We start from the raw sequence: 21,359 nt of genomic DNA, 5'->3' as shown, positions 1-21,359 counted from the left end.
CTCGCGCTTTTGTGAATTGAAAAACTGACAGCAATTTACTGAATTATTTTCTGTTGGGTTTGATTTGGTGGTGTGTTCATGTCCGTGTTTCAGCAGAAGTATAGACTGAGAGATAGTGTTTGTGTGTTTGTATTGGGAAATGCGCTAGACTTTCAGAACCTAATTTCTATTAAAGAAGATGGTGTAAGAAGTTTGTAAATTTAGTAACTCCTTATTTAGAAGTAGGCTCGACTACATGAAGCCGAGAGACTGAGGGAAATTACATCAATAGGTCAACAACACAACTACTGGGTGTATATATGAGTAAAATGGTGGTTTTATTTACATCTTTTGTATTTAATCATTGATTAACACTGTTAGCATCACTAACTATTAGGGCGGTTTCTTTATTTTCTCTAGATACTATTTGACCAAAGCATGGGCTATACTAAGTCGATACTTTCAGGTTTGCCTCCTATTAGTTGGAAACCAGAGAACCACTTTTTTATGTCTAGAAATAAATCTGTTAATAATCTCAGCACTGCTCTATAAAAAGCAGAGCCCCTTTTTTTAAATATATTTTTAATTTATTCTCTTAAAATAAACATTTTAATATGTTAGCAGCAGATGGAATAATTGATTCTTTTTTTCCAGAAAACCAAGTAGGTCAGGACAAAAATATCTGTATCAGTTCTTTTTGTAGGTAAATGCTACTTAGTAATGAATACATTTTACTGAAGATAAAAATCCTCATCCTGTTGTAATCTCATATGATAGCCTTGTTTAACACACCCTAGATGTCTAAATCTGAAAAAATATCGTGCCAGACATGAGATGACTTCCAAGCTGGAGTACTTGTTGCTATGGAGAAAGGTGGTTTCTCTACACACAAGGCTACCACTACTGCAGGAGCTGAACAGCCACTTTCTCCCTCAGTCCTGCTTAACGAATTAGAGATGAAACGGTTACCTAACCCTTTAGCAAATGATCTTACCTGCTCAAATCCAGGGAAAATGCATTTAATCTAAGAAAAACTGACTTCAAATTTTGCAGTGTCTGACATACTTTAATCAGCTGCAGCTGCAGCAGACACACGTGAAAGAAAACAGCTTTTTGGAAACAGGTTTTGTTGGAAAAGACTAAACAGATTCGAGACACCAGTTGAGTACATACTCTCTAAATCCATAACTCACTGAAGCAGGGAGGATTTGGATGGCTGAGGTGACTTACCTGCATCAGAAGGTTTCTCCCCAAAGTCTCCAGACAGCGTTTTCTGTTTCGTTGGCAATACTGGCTCTAACTCTGACTTTGGTCGTGTAGGAGGCACCTCTCCATTGTGCCTGCAGTCAAAAGAAAGACGGAAGGAGAAGCATGTTAAATAAAACATGAAGGACAAATATTAGATATACCATAAAATAAAAATGTAAACATTTTCAGTTGGTGGACTGTGTTTAAGCTTTGATCATAATCAATCCATGTATAAATGGTGAATGAGCCCAAATGTGTTCTCTAGTCCTTCCTTGATATAACTACAGTCAGCAACATCTATAGAATGGTTTATTAAAGAGAAAAACAAACAAAACATACAGCTGCAAAAAGAAATGGAAGGTTTTTAGCCTTCTTGGTGGCAGAACACAAAGCAAACCTTATTCAGTAGATTATGACTAATTGTCAGTTTGTGTGCCCTTGTCAATAAAGAATAAATCCATCCAGCAGGACATAGCAGAACTTCTCTATTCAGGATCCCTCTTCAAATAATAAGAATATTATTCCATCACCAACTGCTGTTTATTTGCCGTCACATAAAAAGGAAAAGATAAAGTTGTTTTATGTTGATGTGTATGGTTCTTCTAGGACAGGGGTCTGCAGCCTTTCATATCCAAAGAGCCGTTTGCCCCAAGTCTGACCATTTAAAAGTTTATTTAGAGCCACAAAATATAACATGACACAAAAAAACTTTTTTTAATCTTGTATAGGACATTAGTTGCCATCTTAAACAATCAACAATTAATGCATTTTAGCTTTTAAATTAATATTAAAAACAAATAATTTCCAAGCTAATTCAAAGAAAAATGTCTCTTAAAACATATTTCTGGTTCTTTTAATCTCAAACTCTAAAGCTTTTAATACTGGTATTTATTATAGCACATCATTTAGTTGGAGAGGGTCCAAAGAGCCACATGTGGCTCTGGATCCACAGGTTGCAGACCACTGTTCTACTAGAAAGGAAAGGGACCAAGCCCTGCAGAGCACAGTGAGGGGAGCGCCCCTAGCTGGAACAGGGGCCGAGCCAGAGACTGGCTCAATAACCCAGTTGACTACGAGCTTATAAAACTAAACCAGAGTTTATAAGAGTAATTTTTTAAAGCTCCTTTAATGCTCTTAGAAATAATTTTAATGCCATCAATACATATCCATGACTCTCATATAAAACCATGTCCCAAATTCCTCGTTTTCTGGCCACTTTTGTTGAAATGAGCATTTTCCCATTCTCTGGCTTTTTCTCCGTCTTCAGCTTCTTTCTTGAACATACGGCTTTATGATCACCCAGAAGCAGTTCAGCGCAAATATATAAATTGTTTTTATAAACTTTTTTTTTTTTCCAAAGCATTTTAAATGCCACAACAATCACATTTAATGAATTTTAACATCAATTAAGGCCTTAATTTAAACAATTATATTTTAATGATATAATGACCCGTGGAAACCCTGTAAACTCACTTTATGTGTTTTCTGGTTTTAATCAACTTGCTTTCATCTTTCACATTAATCAGCAGAACATCGTACAGAAGCACGGTGTCATCCTGCTGGGTGATACATTTGCTACATATGTAGACAACACCTACTAGCCTGAAGATGCTTTGCTAACCTTGCTAGCAGGAAGAAAAAGGTGCCGCCTCAAGAAGAGGGATTTTCTGAAAGGTAGCCGATCACAGGCAGTTTACTATAACGGATTAGTTCCATCAAAGTGATTAAAGTTGGCATTAGTGTAAAGTAACAGGTCCGCAGGTAAGGAGGAGATACAGGCGCATAAAAGGCAGGAAAAGGATCATGAACTCACGTCTCGTGGTTTTCAATCTGCACATAAAACGTTGAAAACGTGCGATCGGAGTAGTTTAAGTTTGTGTTTTACATAGCTTTCAGCCACTTTGACAGAATTCTGACTTCAAATATTAGCTGAGAATGAGTTTGAAGTTGGTCTCCGTTTTGAGAAGTTAAGATTAATGTGATTTAAACTCATAAACCTAAGATATAAATTGAAACATTTTCTGATTGTTAACAGTTAATATTATCTGGTTAACAGGCTTGTTTGATAAAAATCCTACCAAGGTGGACATCAATTGTCCTAACAAAAGTGGAGAAGCCAAAAACCACACAAAGGAGAGCTAATTAGCAGCAAGTGCCAGATTGTAGTTCTCTGTGTGTCATATCAGCCTGACTTGACGACCAGCCTCCCTCTATAAAAATCTCTTGTTCTGAAATTCGGCAAATTGAAGCTCTAATAATGTAAATTCACAGCATTTGGGTCTAATGGAGGCAAAACCCTCTTTGCCACCTTGTGTGGCATCATCGAGAAAAAAAAAAAAGTTCTAGATATAAGAGATTATTTTGGACACTACAAGTCTGGTTCCACATTGGACTGAATTTCCAGAACACCTAAAGTGCCACAATCGTTAATCCCGGGCTGAGCAGAACATGTTGTCCTTTTCACATCTATTAAACTGTTGAGAAATAATCCCTTTATGTTATGGATGTGCGCCTTTGGCCCATTTAATATTCCTAAAACATGTTTTGTCATTATGTACCATAAGCTGACAGTGATGGAGAACCAGCAGCCATAAAGATGAAACGTCAGAGGTCTCTTAAAAAGCTGTGAGGGGCTTAGATTAGTTGAAGCTTTGCCCGTTATTTCCCAGAGTGGCATTAGGCTGAATGCATTACATGACAGGAGCCTGTTAACATATTGCAGCTCAGCCTCCCAGAGGTCAGTCAGATAAGCAGCATAACCAGAAAACTGCACATACTTGAGGTTTAATGAGGGAGTAATGGGCTTCTCTGGCTTCTTGGGTGGAAGAGGGACCGGCTTCTTGTGTGGGTTGGGTGCGGGGGGCTTGTAGGGTTTGGCTTCTGGAGTGGGCTTGTCGCCTGTGGAGATGACACAGAAATAAATACATGATTTCAGTGATTAAATAAACTGCTTCACCTTTTTGCCTCTAATTGCACAGCAACACTCCGACAGGAGATGCTTCTTTTTATGTGAGAAGAGCTAAAAGATGAGGAAAAGAATAAAGGATAATAAGGTTAGAAAAAAAGAAAACTAAAAACATCCATTGGACTTTGTTTTCAAGTTTGAAGACGTTTCTCTTCCCATCCAGGAAGCTTTTTCAATTAACTTGAAAAAGAATGTCCTTTGTCCATAAGAACATTCTCAAAGTTGGGTTTAGATGTTAATTCTAAGCCCAACTTTAAGTGAACTTTTGCTTGAAATAGTCCTATTCTAAAAAGATGTCTTAAAGGTATACTGAAGAATATTCTTTTTTCCAGGTAAATGTCAATTATTCTGGTGAAATGTTTACGTAAGGCATCCTACGTGCTTGTCCCACCTTTCACTTACCAGTGACATAGTGGAAAAAATTGCAATGCTTCTTTTGGAAAGTAAGCTTGTATTAGTGATGCAAACAGCAACTTTTAAACAGATCGTGCAGCAGGAGAAATGGACTCATGCACGCTCTCGCCCCAGTTTAATAGGCGTTCCTCTCGTGAGCGGGTACAGGGTTGTGCATGTGCATTTTTATTTTTTATGTTTTTAAAGTGGAGAGGGCGGGTCTTTTGAAACATTCGCAAAAAATCATCCACATGTAGAAAAATGCATTTCTAAGAGCCATGAGAACATTTCAAACATAAGCAGTTTGTTACCATCACAGAATGTAAAGCAGGTGATCTTAGAAACGGGGATTCTGCATTAAGGAGGAATGTAAGCAGTTTTTCCAATGACAAAGCTGTTAATCTGCTTCACACCTAAACGAGCCTTTAGAGATTCAGAGAAAAGACTCCAGATTCCCCAGACTGATGTAAGGACTGAGCAGGCAGAGCGAATAGGTCAGACCTAACAGAAACTACACAGAGGACGCAAAGATCACGAGCAATGAAAGAATGTTTCAGCAGTTTATCTCAGAGTGAGAACATGAACTACCAGAGAGGAGAAACATGTTACTTAATGCACTTTATGAATAATTAGGCTGAGATGTTAGGGATGATTAAGAGCAGTGCTTTTAAACAAAGCTTTAAAAAAAATTGAAAATAAACATTTGAAATTTGAGGGGGGGAAAAAATGCAATCCAAAAATTAAACAAAATGTTTTCTTAGACTTTGTCTTTTCAAATATATATATTTTTATTTTTTACATGTCCTTTTATTTCAATTCACAGATTAAATAAATTTTTTTATTTTTATTTTCAAATTTTGCATGTTCAATTTCTATTTTTTCAATGTATCCATAAAACTGTCTTTGCTCCTCACGACAGAAAAAGCTAAATTACAATACAAAGTGCAACGAAAAAAAGAGAATGTTTTTTAGAATAATGATAATATGAAAAAACAACAAATAAATGGAACAAAAAAATTCTGAGTAAACTGCAACATTATACACAAAAACTTTTTTTTCCATTTTGTTGAATGAAATTGTTTTAAAAGTTTTGTTTCTGGATTGCATTTATTTTTAACTTCATTTTACAGAATAACAATAATGGAACAAATGAATAAACCAATATATATTTTTTGAGCTATTTCTATGCAAACACTGTCAAACTCCCAAAACCCTAAATATTAAGTAGTTACAGCTAAGGAAACTCACAAGAATAAGCACTCTAATACTTTTTAGTAAATGTTTTTAACTGAGGTAATAATCCACAGGAGAAGAGATCCAGATTAGCAAATAGCTGCAGCTATTACAACAATAAACAACTGATCATAGCTGAAATCATGATGGATTCAGACCTGAACCTTCAGAGGCTCATAAAGGCAGTAAAGTCAGCCTTTTATCACCTGAAGAACATTTCCAGGATTTCTTTATACCTTATTTTTAGTGCTTTTAGAAATACACATAAAACATTGAACAGTTAGACCCCCTCTAATAAAAATTTGAGTTGAGTAATGTACAAAAAAAAAAAAATAAACTTTATATTATTTTCTAATAAATAATCAGCAAAAAGAAAGAAGTAATAGTTCTATGTAAACAGCTCTGGATTAGATCTCTGATATAAAATCACTGATATCCGATTCAGCTGATTATTCGGTATCGGAGCCGATATCCGATCCAGGTATCGGATCGGTGCATCTCTAACCAGGATAAGAGGAAAGTTCATATCACTCCTAAAGTTCAAACTGCACACTGCAGGTCAGTGTGCTTTAAAAAAAAAAGACCCAAACAGTTTTCCCTACTTTACAAAATATATCTCCTTCGCTTTAAGGAAACATTTCTGGCTGAGAGAAACACAGAAGGAGTGGCAGCATTTCTAACGAAGGCTAGATCTCGCTCATCAACCAGCTACTATCTGATCGATCGACTCTCAGTGTGACTGTAGAGAAAAAAGAAAAATACAAAACGTGCAGGATGTTCAAAATTTTTTACATTTGAACACATTTGGAGCAACATTCTTTTTGAACATCCTTCAACAAAACGTGTAGAGAAAAATGTTCATTTTCCACAACAGTGTTTCATTACAACTAGGACTGGAAACCTTAGATATTATATGTAGCTATGGCGAGAAAATTACTGTAGCTGGTTTAAAAAAAATATTACTGCAATTTAAAATTTTAAAACTAAAAAATCTATTAAATAAATATGTTGAAATACAGAAAACCTATAATAATAGAGGCTATAATCTTCCTCTGCCTGCTGTCACTCATTTTCTTGAACACGCCTCATCAGCTCTCTGCAGTTTTCTTCCTTAATTATGCATCAAGTAATTAAATATCCAAAACTGCAGCAGTTGCTTTTCCAATATATATGAGGTCAGTTCAGTCACACCGTAAATATGTTTCAAGTTTGTGTTTAGGTTTATAACACACCATTTTTATTATGGTTGAAATTTAACAAGTGAAAGATTTTGCTTTAATCACAACAAAAACTACCAACACCTTACTTCTGTACAAACCAGTCCCATTTATCTTTTTCAGCTCAGGCTGATCAACTTACGATTTTGACAACAGCTTAAAGGAAGAAAATGTGAGTTTTTTGAGCCAACCTCAAATCCATTCATTCCCATAATGAAGCTTATAACAGTCGAATTTAAATTTTAACTACCTGAACATAACTAAAACTCAATAAAACCAATAGAAAGATTTCTAACAAAGGTTGTGTGAATGTTTCTATATCCATTCTTACACTGAGAATAGAAGTCAGTAATATAATAAATCATTTGGAAATTATGGTTATCAGAAGGAAGCTTGGAAGAGGACAGAGGCCTGAAGCCGACAGCAAAGAGAAACATCACAAGAGTGTTTTCTCTTAAGGATGAAAGATCTGGAACAGGAAAATATAGAAACGCATGACAAACAAGACCCAGATGAAACGGAGGATTATTTATTGCCCAGAGAGCTGAAATTGGACAGAAATGTCAGTGGCGGTATAAAGAGATGGAAGGATGAGAAGAGACAGGATGGGGAATCCAGCTGTACCTCTGTCCTCTGGCCGGGGGAGATGAGGCTTCCTCTCAGCGCTGGGGAGTTCTGGCTTGGAAGCTGAAAAACGAAACATGGTCCAGATTGTCAGCGACCCAACTCATTCAACACGCGACAGTGAGAATGAACAGCGCCCCGTCGTCTGTTCTTTAACATGTTAGAAAACCTGCTGCCAGGTACCAGTTAGCATCATACGCATAAGCATCCAGTAAATGTCTTAAGAAGAGGAAGTGAGCAAAAACAGTTGTCTTGGAAGCCCCCAGTAAACTGCAGCAAAGTGCATGTGTAGCACGGTATGAGTGAAAACACAGCGCTGCTTATGAAGCAAACAGGAAAACCTCAATGCTTCTGAGCCTTTAGCACCTCAAAAAGTGGCAGCACTGGTTTACAGTAAGCAATTATAGCATATACTGTAATTGTTTTCTAAGATAATGTAAATATATCTCAGCTCTGGAAGTGAAAATCTTGTTCGACACGGACGATAAATGTTATCATGAGGTTATATTTTATGCCTCACGACGAAGATCCAATTTTATGCAGATGATACATGTATTTTCTCTCCTTTTATTTCATGGAGGAAGGAAGCTAAAACTGAACTTGCATTAAACTTGTGTAGTGATATTGTGGAGCCTCAAACATCATTTGGGTCCCCAGAAATAGATTTAATCACCAAGTGTGTACACAGCCAGGAAATTTGACTTTGGTTCCAATTTGATCACATTTTCAGTTAAAACTGTCAAAAAAAAAAGGAATTGAAATGTTTGGGTTTCGTTTTGTTTTTGTTATCTATATATAAATATGCTTTTACAAAAGAGGAACCAACGACCGTATTAGTGCAAAGTGTGTGGTACCAGTCAGACTGTTGGTGTTCAGAGTGTGAGATGGAGGTAGAAACTGTTTCTGTGGCGGCTGGTTTTTCATAAATAGTGCTCTGTAGAGTCAATCTGAAGGTAAACAAGTCTGAAAAGTGTGGGAATCTGGATGGAAATTGGAAAGTGGAGGAGCCTTGTAGCAGCAGGTGTCACTTATTTATAACAACTGGCCACAAAGTGAAGCGCTCGTCTCTTATTGGCTGAAAGAGATCAAATGCTGCAGAACAAGCTGAATGGAACAGAGGTCAGAGATGTGAAGAAGTGCACACCACTCCAAATTGCACAAAGACAGGTTCTGAGGTCCTCTGTTTTTTTTTTTTTTTAATAGAGCTGGAACGCTAATTCTACCAGTCAGACTGTCAAAGGGAAGCTGTGGGATTGCGTTTAGTTATGATGGAGAGCAGCAACAGCTCAAATAGTTTCATATTGATTAATGTTTCCAATCCAGCTCAGATAAATCCACAGCCTTACTGTGATCTGCTCAAACTGATCAGTAAAAACCCCAAGAATATAAAAATATATATTTAGCCCTGCACCAGATTAAAATCACTAGGAGGGGAAAAAAGGTCTTGTTTGCTGATATGAAACATATATTTATGATGTTTACTTTTAAACAGCAAGGCTTAAAGTTGTAGGTAAGTCATATTTAAATGTCAAATCATTCTGGCTTAAACATGTATATAAATGTACTCTTTATCAGATGATATTTTCCCAAAATTTAAAAAAAATTCTATTTTTTAATAAAATCCTGTCTAAAATCTGTGTTGTTTCTTTTTCAGTTATCTTATTCAGGCCAGTTAGTTATTCGTCAGCCTGAACACCTAAATTCGGCCAATCATATATCAATGGTCATCTGTCAATCAAATGTTTTCAGTTATAGCATCTTGATTCATATGTCGCAGCTAATATACGCAACGGTCGAAATAAGAATAGTTTCCTTTCCCATTAAGTTCCGTCCCAGTGTTCACGGGGATGGACGTCTGTGTCTTCAGCAGGCGTAGAGCTAACAGAACTGGCAGCGTTGCGAGGCAAGGGCTCAAACATGTACGGCTGGAAGCCTTCTACACCAAACCAAGCTTCTGCCGCCCTGGCGTCCTCTTCCACTACATCTTCATCCCCGCTTTCCTCATCTATATAAAAAATGTATGATGGAGGAGACTCATCCACGACCTCCGACACTAAACTCTCCTCCTCTTGCATGTTTCCTCTGTCCATAGCGTTCCTTGACAGTGTCGTTTCTAAGTCACCAATTTAGTGCTACTTGGTCCCAATGGAATTTCCCATTGGGAACCTACTAGCACTAAGTTGCTAACTGGTTAGCATGATGCTTCCGATAAACCAGCCACAATCAAACTTGCTTGCGAACCTTCCGCCATAACGATCCCGCCCCCTTTAAAATTGACCAATCACATTCACTTTATTCACTTGTGTAAAGTCAGGCACCACTCTGCAGAATTAGGAAATGCAACGGCTGATGGTGGCTGTAAGGGAATAATGTAGAAAGTAAAGTCAAATTAAAGTGAGGATGTCAAGAAAGAAAAAAAATATCCTTTTGATGCTACGATGCAACTACATGGAAGTGTTGGTAAGATCCTGGAGGCTGCAGACTGTCTTAATTCAGTTTGATGGGATCCTTATAGACTCAGTTAAGAGTTCAGGGCCCAAGGGAAAGCTTGGAGTGGAACACCTGCTCATTCATGCTGACAAAAATACAAGCCTTTTGACAAAACCAATGCAGCTTTAGAAAAATCAGTTCTAACACCTCCCTGTTGACTGTTTTTTGGAAGATGCCTGAATGGCCCTGGCTTAAAGTGGACCCAAAACATGCCAGTGGAGTTACATATGTCAAAACTGGGAACATCTGAAGAAACCCCGAGAGGAAGGAGAAAGGTCACTGATAAAAAAAACATGCCTCTAACACTCTGTGTAAACTTATTTTACCACTGTGTACTGACCTTCACATGTAACAGATAACAAGCAGATGCCAAGAAGAGCCCTTAGCCAACGCTCAGATTTGTTAACTGAACCAAACCGAGCATGTAAAATGTTCTTTACCTGCTGTTTTCGACGGTGGAGGTGGTTTCCTCGGTTTCTGACAGAAAGAAAATAGCAGAGAGAAAATAGGTCAGCAACAGAAACTGAAAGACGACTTTGAGGCTTATGCTTTGTTGAGACTGCAAGCTCTAGAAGCAGCTAAAAAGCTTCTGCTGCTTCATTTTTGTTGGTTGTTCACATTAAGGTCAGACGCGCCTCAAGAGCAGCTTTGACACACCTGAAGCGCGTCCAGTAACGTGTTTAAAGATGCGGCTGATGCTTCTGCTGCTCCTGTGTTCAATGGCAGAGAGCAGATTTGCTATATTTGCTGTGATCAGTGGGTAAAAAGTAGTTTTAACATGTTTTTAAGTGAGAAGGTCCACCTGAAAACCTCATCTGTTCAGTCAGTCCATCAAGATTATGATCCTGCCTTCAAATATTATTTCACTGAGCTGCTCAGAACCCCGTACACCTGCGGTACTCTGTCACTGGAAATCCCGTTCAACAGCAGCCTCTGGCTTGGCGGCGTGTTGTGGGTTTTCCGCTACTTTTTGTGGCGGCTGGAATGTGTTTTTCACGTACGTAATCCAAACTGCCGGAACCTGAATAATGAGGCAGGTTTTGACATTGAGGTGCTGCTCAAAAAGTGCTGCAGGACCTTTTGCTGCACCTTGATGCTTGCAACCATCAACTTTGCATGTGAACTAACTGCTTCTGCTGCTTCTAGCGCGTGCGGTCTGAACGTAGCATTACAGCAACTCATTCAATCAAACTTAAGATGACTAACTTTTTCTTTTTCTTGACATAAATATGCATTGATTTCATTAAACTTTCCCCAAAAACCCAATATTTACTGGGAATATATATATATATAGTTTTTTTGTCTAATAGGAATTTTAAAATGAGCTTTCCACTGATTAAAGATCCTTTAAATCTTATGCTTGACCCTAAATGTTTTTCCCTTTTCTGTAGAGAGTTGTGTTTGCTTGTCTTGTTCTTATACCAAGGTAAGGCTTCTTCTGCCTCCCCATATAAGGACTTTTGGTGAGGCTTACATTTGGAGAACCAAACATTAATTCCCATTTATAATGGCTGATATCAAACAAGCAATCAGGTGAACGTAATGAGAAGTGGGAGCAAACACCGTGCTGAGATCAAAGGCAGCCGACAGGGATTTACTAAAAAGGTAGTAGCAGCTCACAGGTCCGGTCAGAGATTTTAAGTCTCAAAAGGATCTGAAATCAGTCACTCCTCTAAAAAAGTCAACAATAACGACTTTTGAACACCGACTATAGGAAAGCACTGCAGTAGAGCCATCTAAGCAGGTTTAACCTAAAAACAGACAGCAAGACTCTAAAAGAAGGATAAAAAATACAAACAAAAAAAAACCTTTGAACTGAACCCACTTTTAGACAAACAGTCTACACAACCTAAGCTCTCAAAGGACATCATTGCTCTCTGGGGAAAACAGAAAATGCAAATAAAGCTTCCCAGACAGGAAGCAGACAAACATCAGCAGCAAATACAGCATTTTCAAGCAAAGGAACGTTATGCCAGCTTTGAGGCATAGAGCTGGACGCTTCATGTGGTTTGGTTATGCTTCATTGGAGAAGGACCTGAACAGAAGATATCTGATGTTAATCCTCCCAGGACTGAAAGTCCCGAGCTGAGTTCGCCTGGTCAGCCACAATCATTTATTTAACCTTTGATTGATGCTCCTTTTTTCTGTCTGCTTCCTTTTCTTCTCCTTTTAAGCTCCTAGGAGCATACCAACTTCCTGTACTATTAAATCCTACATTTATTCATGTATTATGACTAGTATTTACAAAATAAGACGCCTATGCATACTTTTTATGGATGTTATTTGAAGCCAATGCTGACTTTAAATTAGATGGACAAATGGCACATCCTTTAGTATATAAGGAAATAAAACATTGCTGAATTTAAAGTGTTTAACACAGCTGTACCGTTTAGTACGAAGCTCCGTTTGGTCATATTTGCATGATTGGATGAACCACTGCAAGGAATTGAGGTCACACCATTGCACTTAAAGGTATAGTGGAGGATTTTCGCAAATTTTTCCAAAGACCCACCCTCTCCACTTTAAAAAAAAATGAACACCTGAACACCTGAACAACCCTGTACCTGCTCCCAAGGGAAGGCCTATTAAATGTGTGCAAGAGCGTGCACAAGCCCATTTCTCCTCCGTTTAAAACTTGTTGCTCTCATAGCTCATACAAGCCTACTGTGCAGGAACGTACGCCCTAACCACTAAATCCCTCAATCACTATACAGAGCGGGGACTGTATAGTGAACTATATAGTGAACTCGTTTAACTTGCCATTCAGACAGATCAGCAAATCCCATAATACTTTGCTAGGAGAGCTCTCAGCGCAAAGCATTCTGGGATATATCTGCCTCTTCTGAGGCCTTTCTTTTCTTCTCATTAACTTCATGGACACTTTTTCTCTTACAACCCTCCATTTTCAAATAACCGTGGTGAGAAAGGTGAGCTTCAATGACTGTCTGAAACACAGATGTATTTATTCACTGGATTGCTGATTGCCCGAAAAAAGTGAAGCCACTGATCACCATATTGGTGCTCCCCACTCCAACGAAGACGCACGGTAAAAATGCCAATGTTTGTAGCATTTGGCTGCAAAAACAAGCAGTTTGCCGGCTGTGGGATGACGAGCCACAGATAATTTGACAGTCAGTGGATGAACTAACCAAGAAAATCCACATATAGGCAAATGTATTTGTAGTATAGTATAAAGCGTAACAGTCTGGCTATCTTGGACTGACTCAAAGATATTGACTAAATATGCAATTATTTTAAAAGTCTTAAGTTCCCCTGAAAATGAGAACATCATCATTGTTCGACGCTGTAGCGCACATATGATTTACATTGTAACCGGTCTAACTAGGGAGTACCAATATGGCTGCCGGTGACTTCACTTCAATCCCGTACTACCAACACTATCAGCAATCCAGTGAATAAATAGAGATCAATGGTCTGAAACCATAGCTCACCACAGATATACACCTTAAAGTGTGCATACGCAGAAAGTAGGGATGCACGATATTGGGATTTTGGCTGATATCCGATATGCCGATATTTTAAAATTCATGTAGCCGATAACCGATATCGATATCAATGTTAAAGCTGGACAAAAATAAGTAGTCATTGAAAATAGCAGTTTTATTATCCATTTCTGACACTTTGAAAAATAATATACTCAAATATATTTTCATATGCTGATATCAAATAGATTTTTAAAAACGCGGTATCGATCTATTTTACTTTCAAAATCTCGTGAAATTTCATCGTTCTGTTACAAACTCTCGTGATATTTTGCAAATTCTTGTGAGATTTTGTTAGTAAAATAGATTGATACCGTGTCAATATATCAACATATAAAAATATGGCAAAATTTCGTGGATTTTCGTGGGATTTCGTAGCATAACGATGACATATAGCAATATATAAATGGCAATATATCAGCTTATGAAGATATTGTGATATTTTAATGTATCAATATTTTTTCCCTCGTCTTTAGAACTTTTTAAGTCTGTAAAAAAGAAGTTTTCGAGGAAGAAGAAGAAGAAGTAGTCTTTTATTTATTTTAGACTTTAGAAATTCAGAAGCTGATCAAATATCGGGTTAAATATCGGTGGGGTGGCCGATGTCCGATATTCAGTTTTGAGGCCGATACCGATAGGGGGCCGATTATATCGTGCATCCCTAGCAAAAAGATAGCTAACAGGACGAGCACGTAGGACGGCCTTACGTAAACATTTTACCTGAATGATTGACAATTAGGAGGATCAATTATTTAGATTATCCAAGAACATCCTGCACTATACCTTTAAAAAAATAAAAAATAAAACCTATTCCAACAAAAACACTGTGGCTTTGATTCTATAAATGCATTTATAATGTGATGGAAGCACATCTGCACGAATTTAGCCATTTAGTAAAAATGCTATAAATATTTATTAATAACTAGAAGGCCTGTAATTCATTATCTTTTAATTGCTTTCTTATCTCTGTGTTCACAGACAAACGCTTTCAGACAATAACAACAGTAAAGCTGCCGGCCGCTACATCGCCACGTCATCCAGAGCTGAACTCCAGATGGTTTCGGAGCTCTGCAGAATGAGGCATTAGGTGCATGTAAGGGTTTGATTTAAACACTCCTCTGCCTGCTTTAGAGGGGATCAGATTAGAGGGACAGGGATCTATCCGGGGCTTGTGTCATGGCGGATCAGTTTTCAACAAACTGCTTGTCAGAAAGGTTTTGGCTCGTCAAGTTCTCTCCGAGTAAAAAACATGTAAACAGGAACTCTTCTCGTCATGTCAGAGCAGGTTAGCTTAGCTTCAGACCAAACGTTGATACAGGCTGTTATATGCAGAGATGTTCCATCTTGCGTTCCAGCAGTTCTCTTTGTGCAATTTGAAGTTAAACCTTTGGCTGCTGATGTAATCTTCAGATTACATGATGCTGTAAAGGCTGAACTACAGTCACGCTTTAAGGTGTAATGCAGGTGTCTGTGCAGGAGCCTGCAGGCGTTAATACTTCATTCTGTTTGATCAGCATCTTTTCCTTACCTCCTCCATCTCTGGCTTTGGCAACAGCTTCACAGATCCTTTGGATGGTGCTGCCTGGAACATAAGATTACAGAATAAAGTGAAAACAGAGGGACGTCACGGTGCACTGGAAAAACGATCTGGAAATAAGTAAAAATGTCTTAAATTAAGTTTATTCACCCTTAATTTGAGTAGGTAAATGAGATAGTTTCCCAATGTAATTAGTATTTTTACTCTTAAAATATAATAATTAGATAATATGCACTTGAAATAAGACAATACATTTGTGTTTTCCTATTTCAAGAGTAAATTGTCTTGTTCCATTGGCAAAAATGCACTTATTAGAAGAAAAAAATGACTTGTCTAGATTTTTTTTCCCAGTGTGAACAGTTCTTCCTTTTCGTGTTTAGCTGAGGTTCTCTGATCAGATTCATCATTTCTATCCAATCATTTATTAAATACATCCACATCGACTTCATGGTCATTAATGACGGATTTACTATCACATGGAAACACTTTTAGGGAATCTCTTTCTAATAATAACTTTGGTGATGAAGGTTTCTTTGTTCCAGCCACCATCAACTAGCAGATTCTAAACCTGGAGCTGCTCATTAAGCAGACCTTTAACCCCCCAGAGGAGTGGTAGACCTAGGTGGCTGATTAGGGCTCCCTGTGGAGGGCTCAGGTGACATATGATAGATCTACTTACATAGATATTCAACTACTACAGCATCCCAGAATTCACAGAGCTAAACCCATAAATTAACCTCTAGCTACAGTCTTCGACTGGCTGTTTTACACAAGGTGGGGTTTGTTTTCTGAGTATGACCAGACTGATGCAACAGAGGAATGAACAGCACTGATGGAAATGAAATGGATGGAACACAACAGCTCACCTCCTTCTCTGTTTCAGGAACAACTGTGACAAAGTTATTAGGAAACACCCCCTGTTTTCCTCCAACCTCCCCTCTCCACCACCCGGGCTCACCGGTATCCTGTTAACGAAGACATGAAGGTTCTTATTCAAGTCTTTTAAACTATAAAGCCTCCATGTTCCTTCAAAATAAATAGAATCAAACTCTCATTTCTCCTGATAACCACTAGATGGCAGCAGCACACAAACAACAAACTGACCTCTCAGGGTTTTTTATTTTCTTTTTCCAATCAGACACCGATTCTAAAACAGTACAACAGAAACTCTGTTCCATAACAACACCATGTTCTACGGCAAATATTGGGAGGACAATATTAAACACATACATAGTCAATGGGCTAAAGTTCCACTGGTAATAGATAATCTATTGTTAGTAAATGTCAAGTTAAACCAACAAATCTGACAGGTTTGAATGGTTTTAGCATCTCCACACATATGGAGTGCACTCGACAAAGAATCAAGCGCACCCATCCCTTTAGCTGGTCAATCTGAGGAGGCTAATCTGTCAGAAAATCCAGTTCACCTGTGCTCACATACTGAACTCTAAGCTTCTCCAAAGAAACCTCTGGAAGGAGATGAAAAATATCAATTTAAAAAGAATCATTTTAATTCAGAAAACTAAAACTTAACTAAAATGTGCTTATTGTTTGATGTAATGTTTGGGGAGTGGTGGTCTAGTGGTTACAGCAGTACGGTTGTGCTTCTGAGAAAGTTGCAAGTACCAGGTTCAAATCCCCACAGCCTGCACTCTGGGTCCCTGAGCAAGACCCTTAACCTCACACTGCTCTCCGGGCGCCACACAATGGCAGCCCACTGCTCCCCAAGGGGATGGGTTAAATGCAGAGAAGGAATGTCTCCATCATGAGATCAATGAAGTTCAATTTCTATCTTTCTATGTTTTTGTTTTCTGTTTGAATACATTTATATGCAGTTTGCAACAGCTTATTTGACCGATTTTCATTAAATGTTAAGTTAGAGCTAAATTATGAAAGGCATGGATTAAAATATAGCTAAATATCTAAAGTCAAATTGCTTATTTATGATGTTTTCTGATGTTTAATGTTTATCTCATCTGGCTTTAGGTTATCTACTGGTGTCCTATGCTTGTTCCAAATAAAGGATGAATAAAGTAATATAACTAAGCTGGTGTCATAACGAGCTCATATAATTTATTGCAGTTGGTTTAGACAGTATTTGCCTGATTTTACATCAACAGGACAAGATATGCTGATGCTATTAGTTTTTCCTCTTCAATGGCTCCTTTCCACACATTGAGCCAAAATGGGTAATACGTGGATAGAAGGATGCTCACCTTGCTCAGTATGTTCACTATCTCCCCTTCTTTGAGGCTCAGTTCGTCATCATTCTTGCCTTCGTAAGGGAACTTCACCTTACAGCTCTCTTTAGCTGTAGAAACTGGACAGGAAAAAAAATGACAAAATGTTCAATATTTAACAAGCACTACTGAGAAATGTTATAACATCAGCAATGATCTGAAAAAAAAAATTTCAAGTCAGAAAGCTACCAGCTGGTATAAACAGGAACGCAGCCCTTTAGCAGACATTCTTCTCTAAACCTAACTTTATCAAAGTCTTGCTACAGCTATATGTAGTCCCCAGGGGTCACATTAACTCAATATTTTCTGTATTTGACCGTTTCTTTTGTTGTTGTTTTTAAACACGGCAGAAAATCTGAAAGGCGCTTGGTGATGTTTAGTGTAATAATGATCCATTTTGAGTACATTTCCTCCAGCTGTAGTGAGTCCTTGCTGGAAGGCCTCACCCAGTTATCCGCTCATCTCCTTTGGAGAAATCTCAGATTTTAAATCGATGGCTGAAGCAGAGCTTGTCATTCCAGTCTGTAGTGCAGAGTATGGATTCAGCCTCCAGAACATAAAAACAGTGAGAAGTTGCCCAATGGATGCAGAAATCCAAATATACAGGAGTCCAACTTGACATCAGTTATTTAAAAGCAGTTGTGAAATTAAGGTGTATGAAGCAGTGTGTACTTGTGCATTCTCATGTGCTTGAAAAACATAATCAGCCTCAGCCATTGCACTGTTCCAATTCACAACAAGAAGACTGAGAATGGACAAAGTCCCCAGATGTTGTTCTTACCCCTCCCGCTTTACCCAGCATGCATCAGAGCAGACATGTCCGTTCTTGAGATTGACAGCTGTCCCAGCATGCACTGCGGCAGCTTCCACGTTAGCGCTCACATAGGTAAGAGTATGACGTTAAAAGATGTCTTTTCTGTCTCTGCTGTTCTATAAAAGTAGGCTTTAAGATCATTTGAGGTGAGAACATGTTGATGATGTTGAGAGGATCGCGGTCAACCCTCTCATCATAGCCATGTGAAGGACTGCTGACTCTGATGGAGAGTTTTTTGTTTCATTTGGCAAAATGTTCATTGGATTTGTGTTTATCTGACTGTGTTCATTATTATTCCCCCACTAAATGAAAAAAAGAATATATATATATTATCATCTAGAGACTATTAATAACAGGAGGTGAAATGCAGCTCCAGACGAGCCGATCGTGCGGTGACATCATCAGTACGCTTCTGTTCCAATTGACCCATATTTATGCTGCGTGCTCCCGTTCTCACCAAGTTCATACTTTCCTGTGTTCTTCCCAAGAACATACTTGGTGAGAACACGGGTCCGTACTCGCGTTCTAGTGAATTGAGAAACGGTCTGCTGCCTTGTAACAAGAAGGTTCTGGGTTTGATTCCAGGGCCCGGGGTCTTTCTACATTGAGTTTGTATGTTCTCCCTGTGCATGCGTGGGTTCTCTCCGGGTACTCTGGGTTCCCTCCCACAGTCCAAAACATGACCGTTAGGTTAATTGGCTTCTCTAAATTCTCCTTAGGTGTGAGTGTGTGCATGGATGGTAGTCTCTGTGTTTCCCTGCGATGGACTGGGGACCTGTCCAGGGTGTACCCCGCCTCTCGCCCGTAAACAACTAGAGATAGGCATCAGCACGCCTCATCACCCTAGCAGGGATAAAGCGGAAGGATGTAATACATCTTGTCACTGGAGTTTGTCAGTTGTCAGTGCAGAGAAAAAAGCCAGAGGTGTTCATTTAATTGATGTTTATACTCTGTTCAGCTGATTTGGACTGGATATGAATTTAAAAGAACACTGAGAAAATGACAATGTTCAACATGTTTTGTTTTTTCCCCATATAAGCCTAAAGACCTCACCTGTCCAGAATATCATCATCTACATATTTCCTGTGTTTCTTTCATAGCTTCCTGAAAGGAAGAGAATACTAAAGCAAATAAAAATCCCCTGAACTGAGTTCAAGAAGCTCCTCATTCCTCAGAAAATGCACAATTCACAACAGTAGGTGGCACCAGTAGCTGCAGCATTTAACCAGAGAATGAAGTCCCTTTAGGGATTATTAATTTAATCTAAAGACCACAAAGTGAAAATAAACTACATATTATCATGCAAAATATATGTAAAAACTAATTTAATGATATTTCCATCAATATAACCTAAATAATATGATAAGATCTGGGTGTATTTGAAGTATTAAAGCATATCTGCGATGCTTTAATGTATTAAAAATATCAATTTGCCAGCTGGAGCAAGCTTAAGTTACAGAGTTCAGATTGTTGGTGTGTTTTTACCTTTGGGTTTGCCGTCCACCTCCGACTTCTGGGAGTCGCTCAGGTTGGGATGAGCAGGCTTTGCAGCTGATGGTAATGGTGAGACTGGCTAAAATGAAGCAAACCATACAGATGGGGGGGTGATTCATCGGAAATGAGTGAAAATGTGGTTTTTGCACAAAGGAATCTCGACTGGAAGACCGGATATTCTTATAGGAGATACAAGACATGGAGTAGGAATGTCATTCTGTCATGGGAACTGAATGCATGGAAAGTTTAATGGAAGTGGAGACGATAACTGAGTCAGAGCTGCTGTTGGGAGTGTTAGTGAATCTGAAGCAGGAGGCAAACAGGTAAGAATCAGCTTTTAAAGCTGGTTCCATGTCACATGAGAGTCTGATGCTGGAGAGAGAAGAGAGGCATGAAACATGTGGTGAGGAGAGAGAAAGAGAGAGAGAGTTTCAACACCAGGTTAACTAATTACACTATTTCAGGAAGCGTCAGTAACACATGAAAGGAAACTAATATCAGAAATTAACATCAACTAGAAGCAGCAGAGGACCTTAGATAGATGGTAAATGTGAACATAGAGACATGATGGTTTCATCACACATTGGAAACAGCAGCAGATGTTCGCTTATGGTTTGATTAGAGAGAATCGAGGGTTTTAATGTAGCATCACCTTAAATAAACCAGAAGCAGGAATTAGCAGCTAGCAGGAATCAAACTAGTTCTGGCCTTTAAGCTATAAATACTTCATTGAAATGCGGAGTTCAAATATATTCAAGATCAGCCTGTTTTCCAGCGTAGTCCCGTTTCTCTGACTGTGACTGGCTGGATGTGCTCTCTTTATCCTCTGACATGGGAGCTGGCTCGGAGCTCTTCTTCCTGGAAGGGGCCGCCTTTTACAGTTTCTTTTTGTATCTCTGCTTCTGTCTCCTTGAACCCCAGTCGGCCTCAGCAGATGGCCGCTCACACTGAGCCTGGTTCTGCTGGAGGTTTCTTCCTGTTAAAAGGGAGTTTTTCCTCTCCACTGTCGCTACAAGCATGCTTAGTGTGAGGGATTGTATTTGAGTCAATGAGTCGATGCAATCAACTTGTTTTCTTTAGTAGAAAACTTTGAATCAGTCTGGCTGTATGAAATGTAAAGTGCCTTGAGATGACATGTGAATTGGCGCTATGCAGTGAAATCCTCTTACAGTGGTCACGGATATATCAATCAACCGCTTATATAGATCAAAAGGCTTGGGACAGAATCCTTTCTATACAAATGCTGCTTAAATAATTTAATTATTGTAATCAAGAAATCCGCTTGTAGTGTTCATTTTTGGCCATTTTATGAATTGAACATGTGCAAAAATAATTTTAAAATTACGTTTACATCTTGGAGGTACAAGAGCGCCAGTGCTGCCCGCAGCAAGGAGGGGAGGAGGAGGATGAAGAAGAGGAGACTGATGTCCCTTCCAGAGCTGAGATGAGGAATGCAGTTTTGACTTTCTCTGTCCATTATTTAGTTTATGAAATAAAAATTATGATAAAAAGCAGTTATTGTGTGTAGGGAAGTGATAAAAAATATCTGGTCTTCATGTCCCCGATGCCCTATATATTACAAACAAGTTTTGTTTTTTTTGCTAGGCTGAGAATGCTGTGTT

At 38.6% G+C, this 21,359-nt stretch overlaps 1 protein-coding gene across 3 annotated transcripts in view; it reads right to left on the bottom strand.

Annotated features, from left to right (window-relative positions):
* Positions 1-21,359, bottom strand: part of LOC119797156 (CD2-associated protein) — an 86,313-nt gene that overhangs the window by 20,969 nt on the left and 43,985 nt on the right. For 2 of the 3 annotated variants that reach the window (XM_038306112.1, XM_038306114.1), the window contains 8 exons: positions 19,729-19,816; positions 17,406-17,509; positions 16,056-16,154; positions 15,181-15,234; positions 10,590-10,626; positions 7,660-7,722; positions 4,005-4,125; positions 1,210-1,319 (listed from right to left, as the gene is read on the bottom strand). In XM_038306112.1, coding sequence (XP_038162040.1) covers positions 1,210-1,319; positions 4,005-4,125; positions 7,660-7,722; positions 10,590-10,626; positions 15,181-15,234; positions 16,056-16,154; positions 17,406-17,509; positions 19,729-19,816 — 676 coding nt within the window. The remainder of the gene's footprint in view (positions 1-1,209; positions 1,320-4,004; positions 4,126-7,659; positions 7,723-10,589; positions 10,627-15,180; positions 15,235-16,055; positions 16,155-17,405; positions 17,510-19,728; positions 19,817-21,359) is intronic. The other variant, XM_038306113.1, reaches the window with a different exon arrangement.

The sequence above is a fragment of the Cyprinodon tularosa genome, unplaced genomic scaffold, assembly GCF_016077235.1.
Source record: "Cyprinodon tularosa strain WSP-4 unplaced genomic scaffold, ASM1607723v1 ctg572, whole genome shotgun sequence".
In the NCBI taxonomy this organism is placed as follows: Eukaryota; Metazoa; Chordata; class Actinopteri; order Cyprinodontiformes; family Cyprinodontidae; genus Cyprinodon; species Cyprinodon tularosa.
Note: the sequence above shows the minus strand (reverse complement) of the source record. Positions and strands in the feature narration are given on the sequence as shown.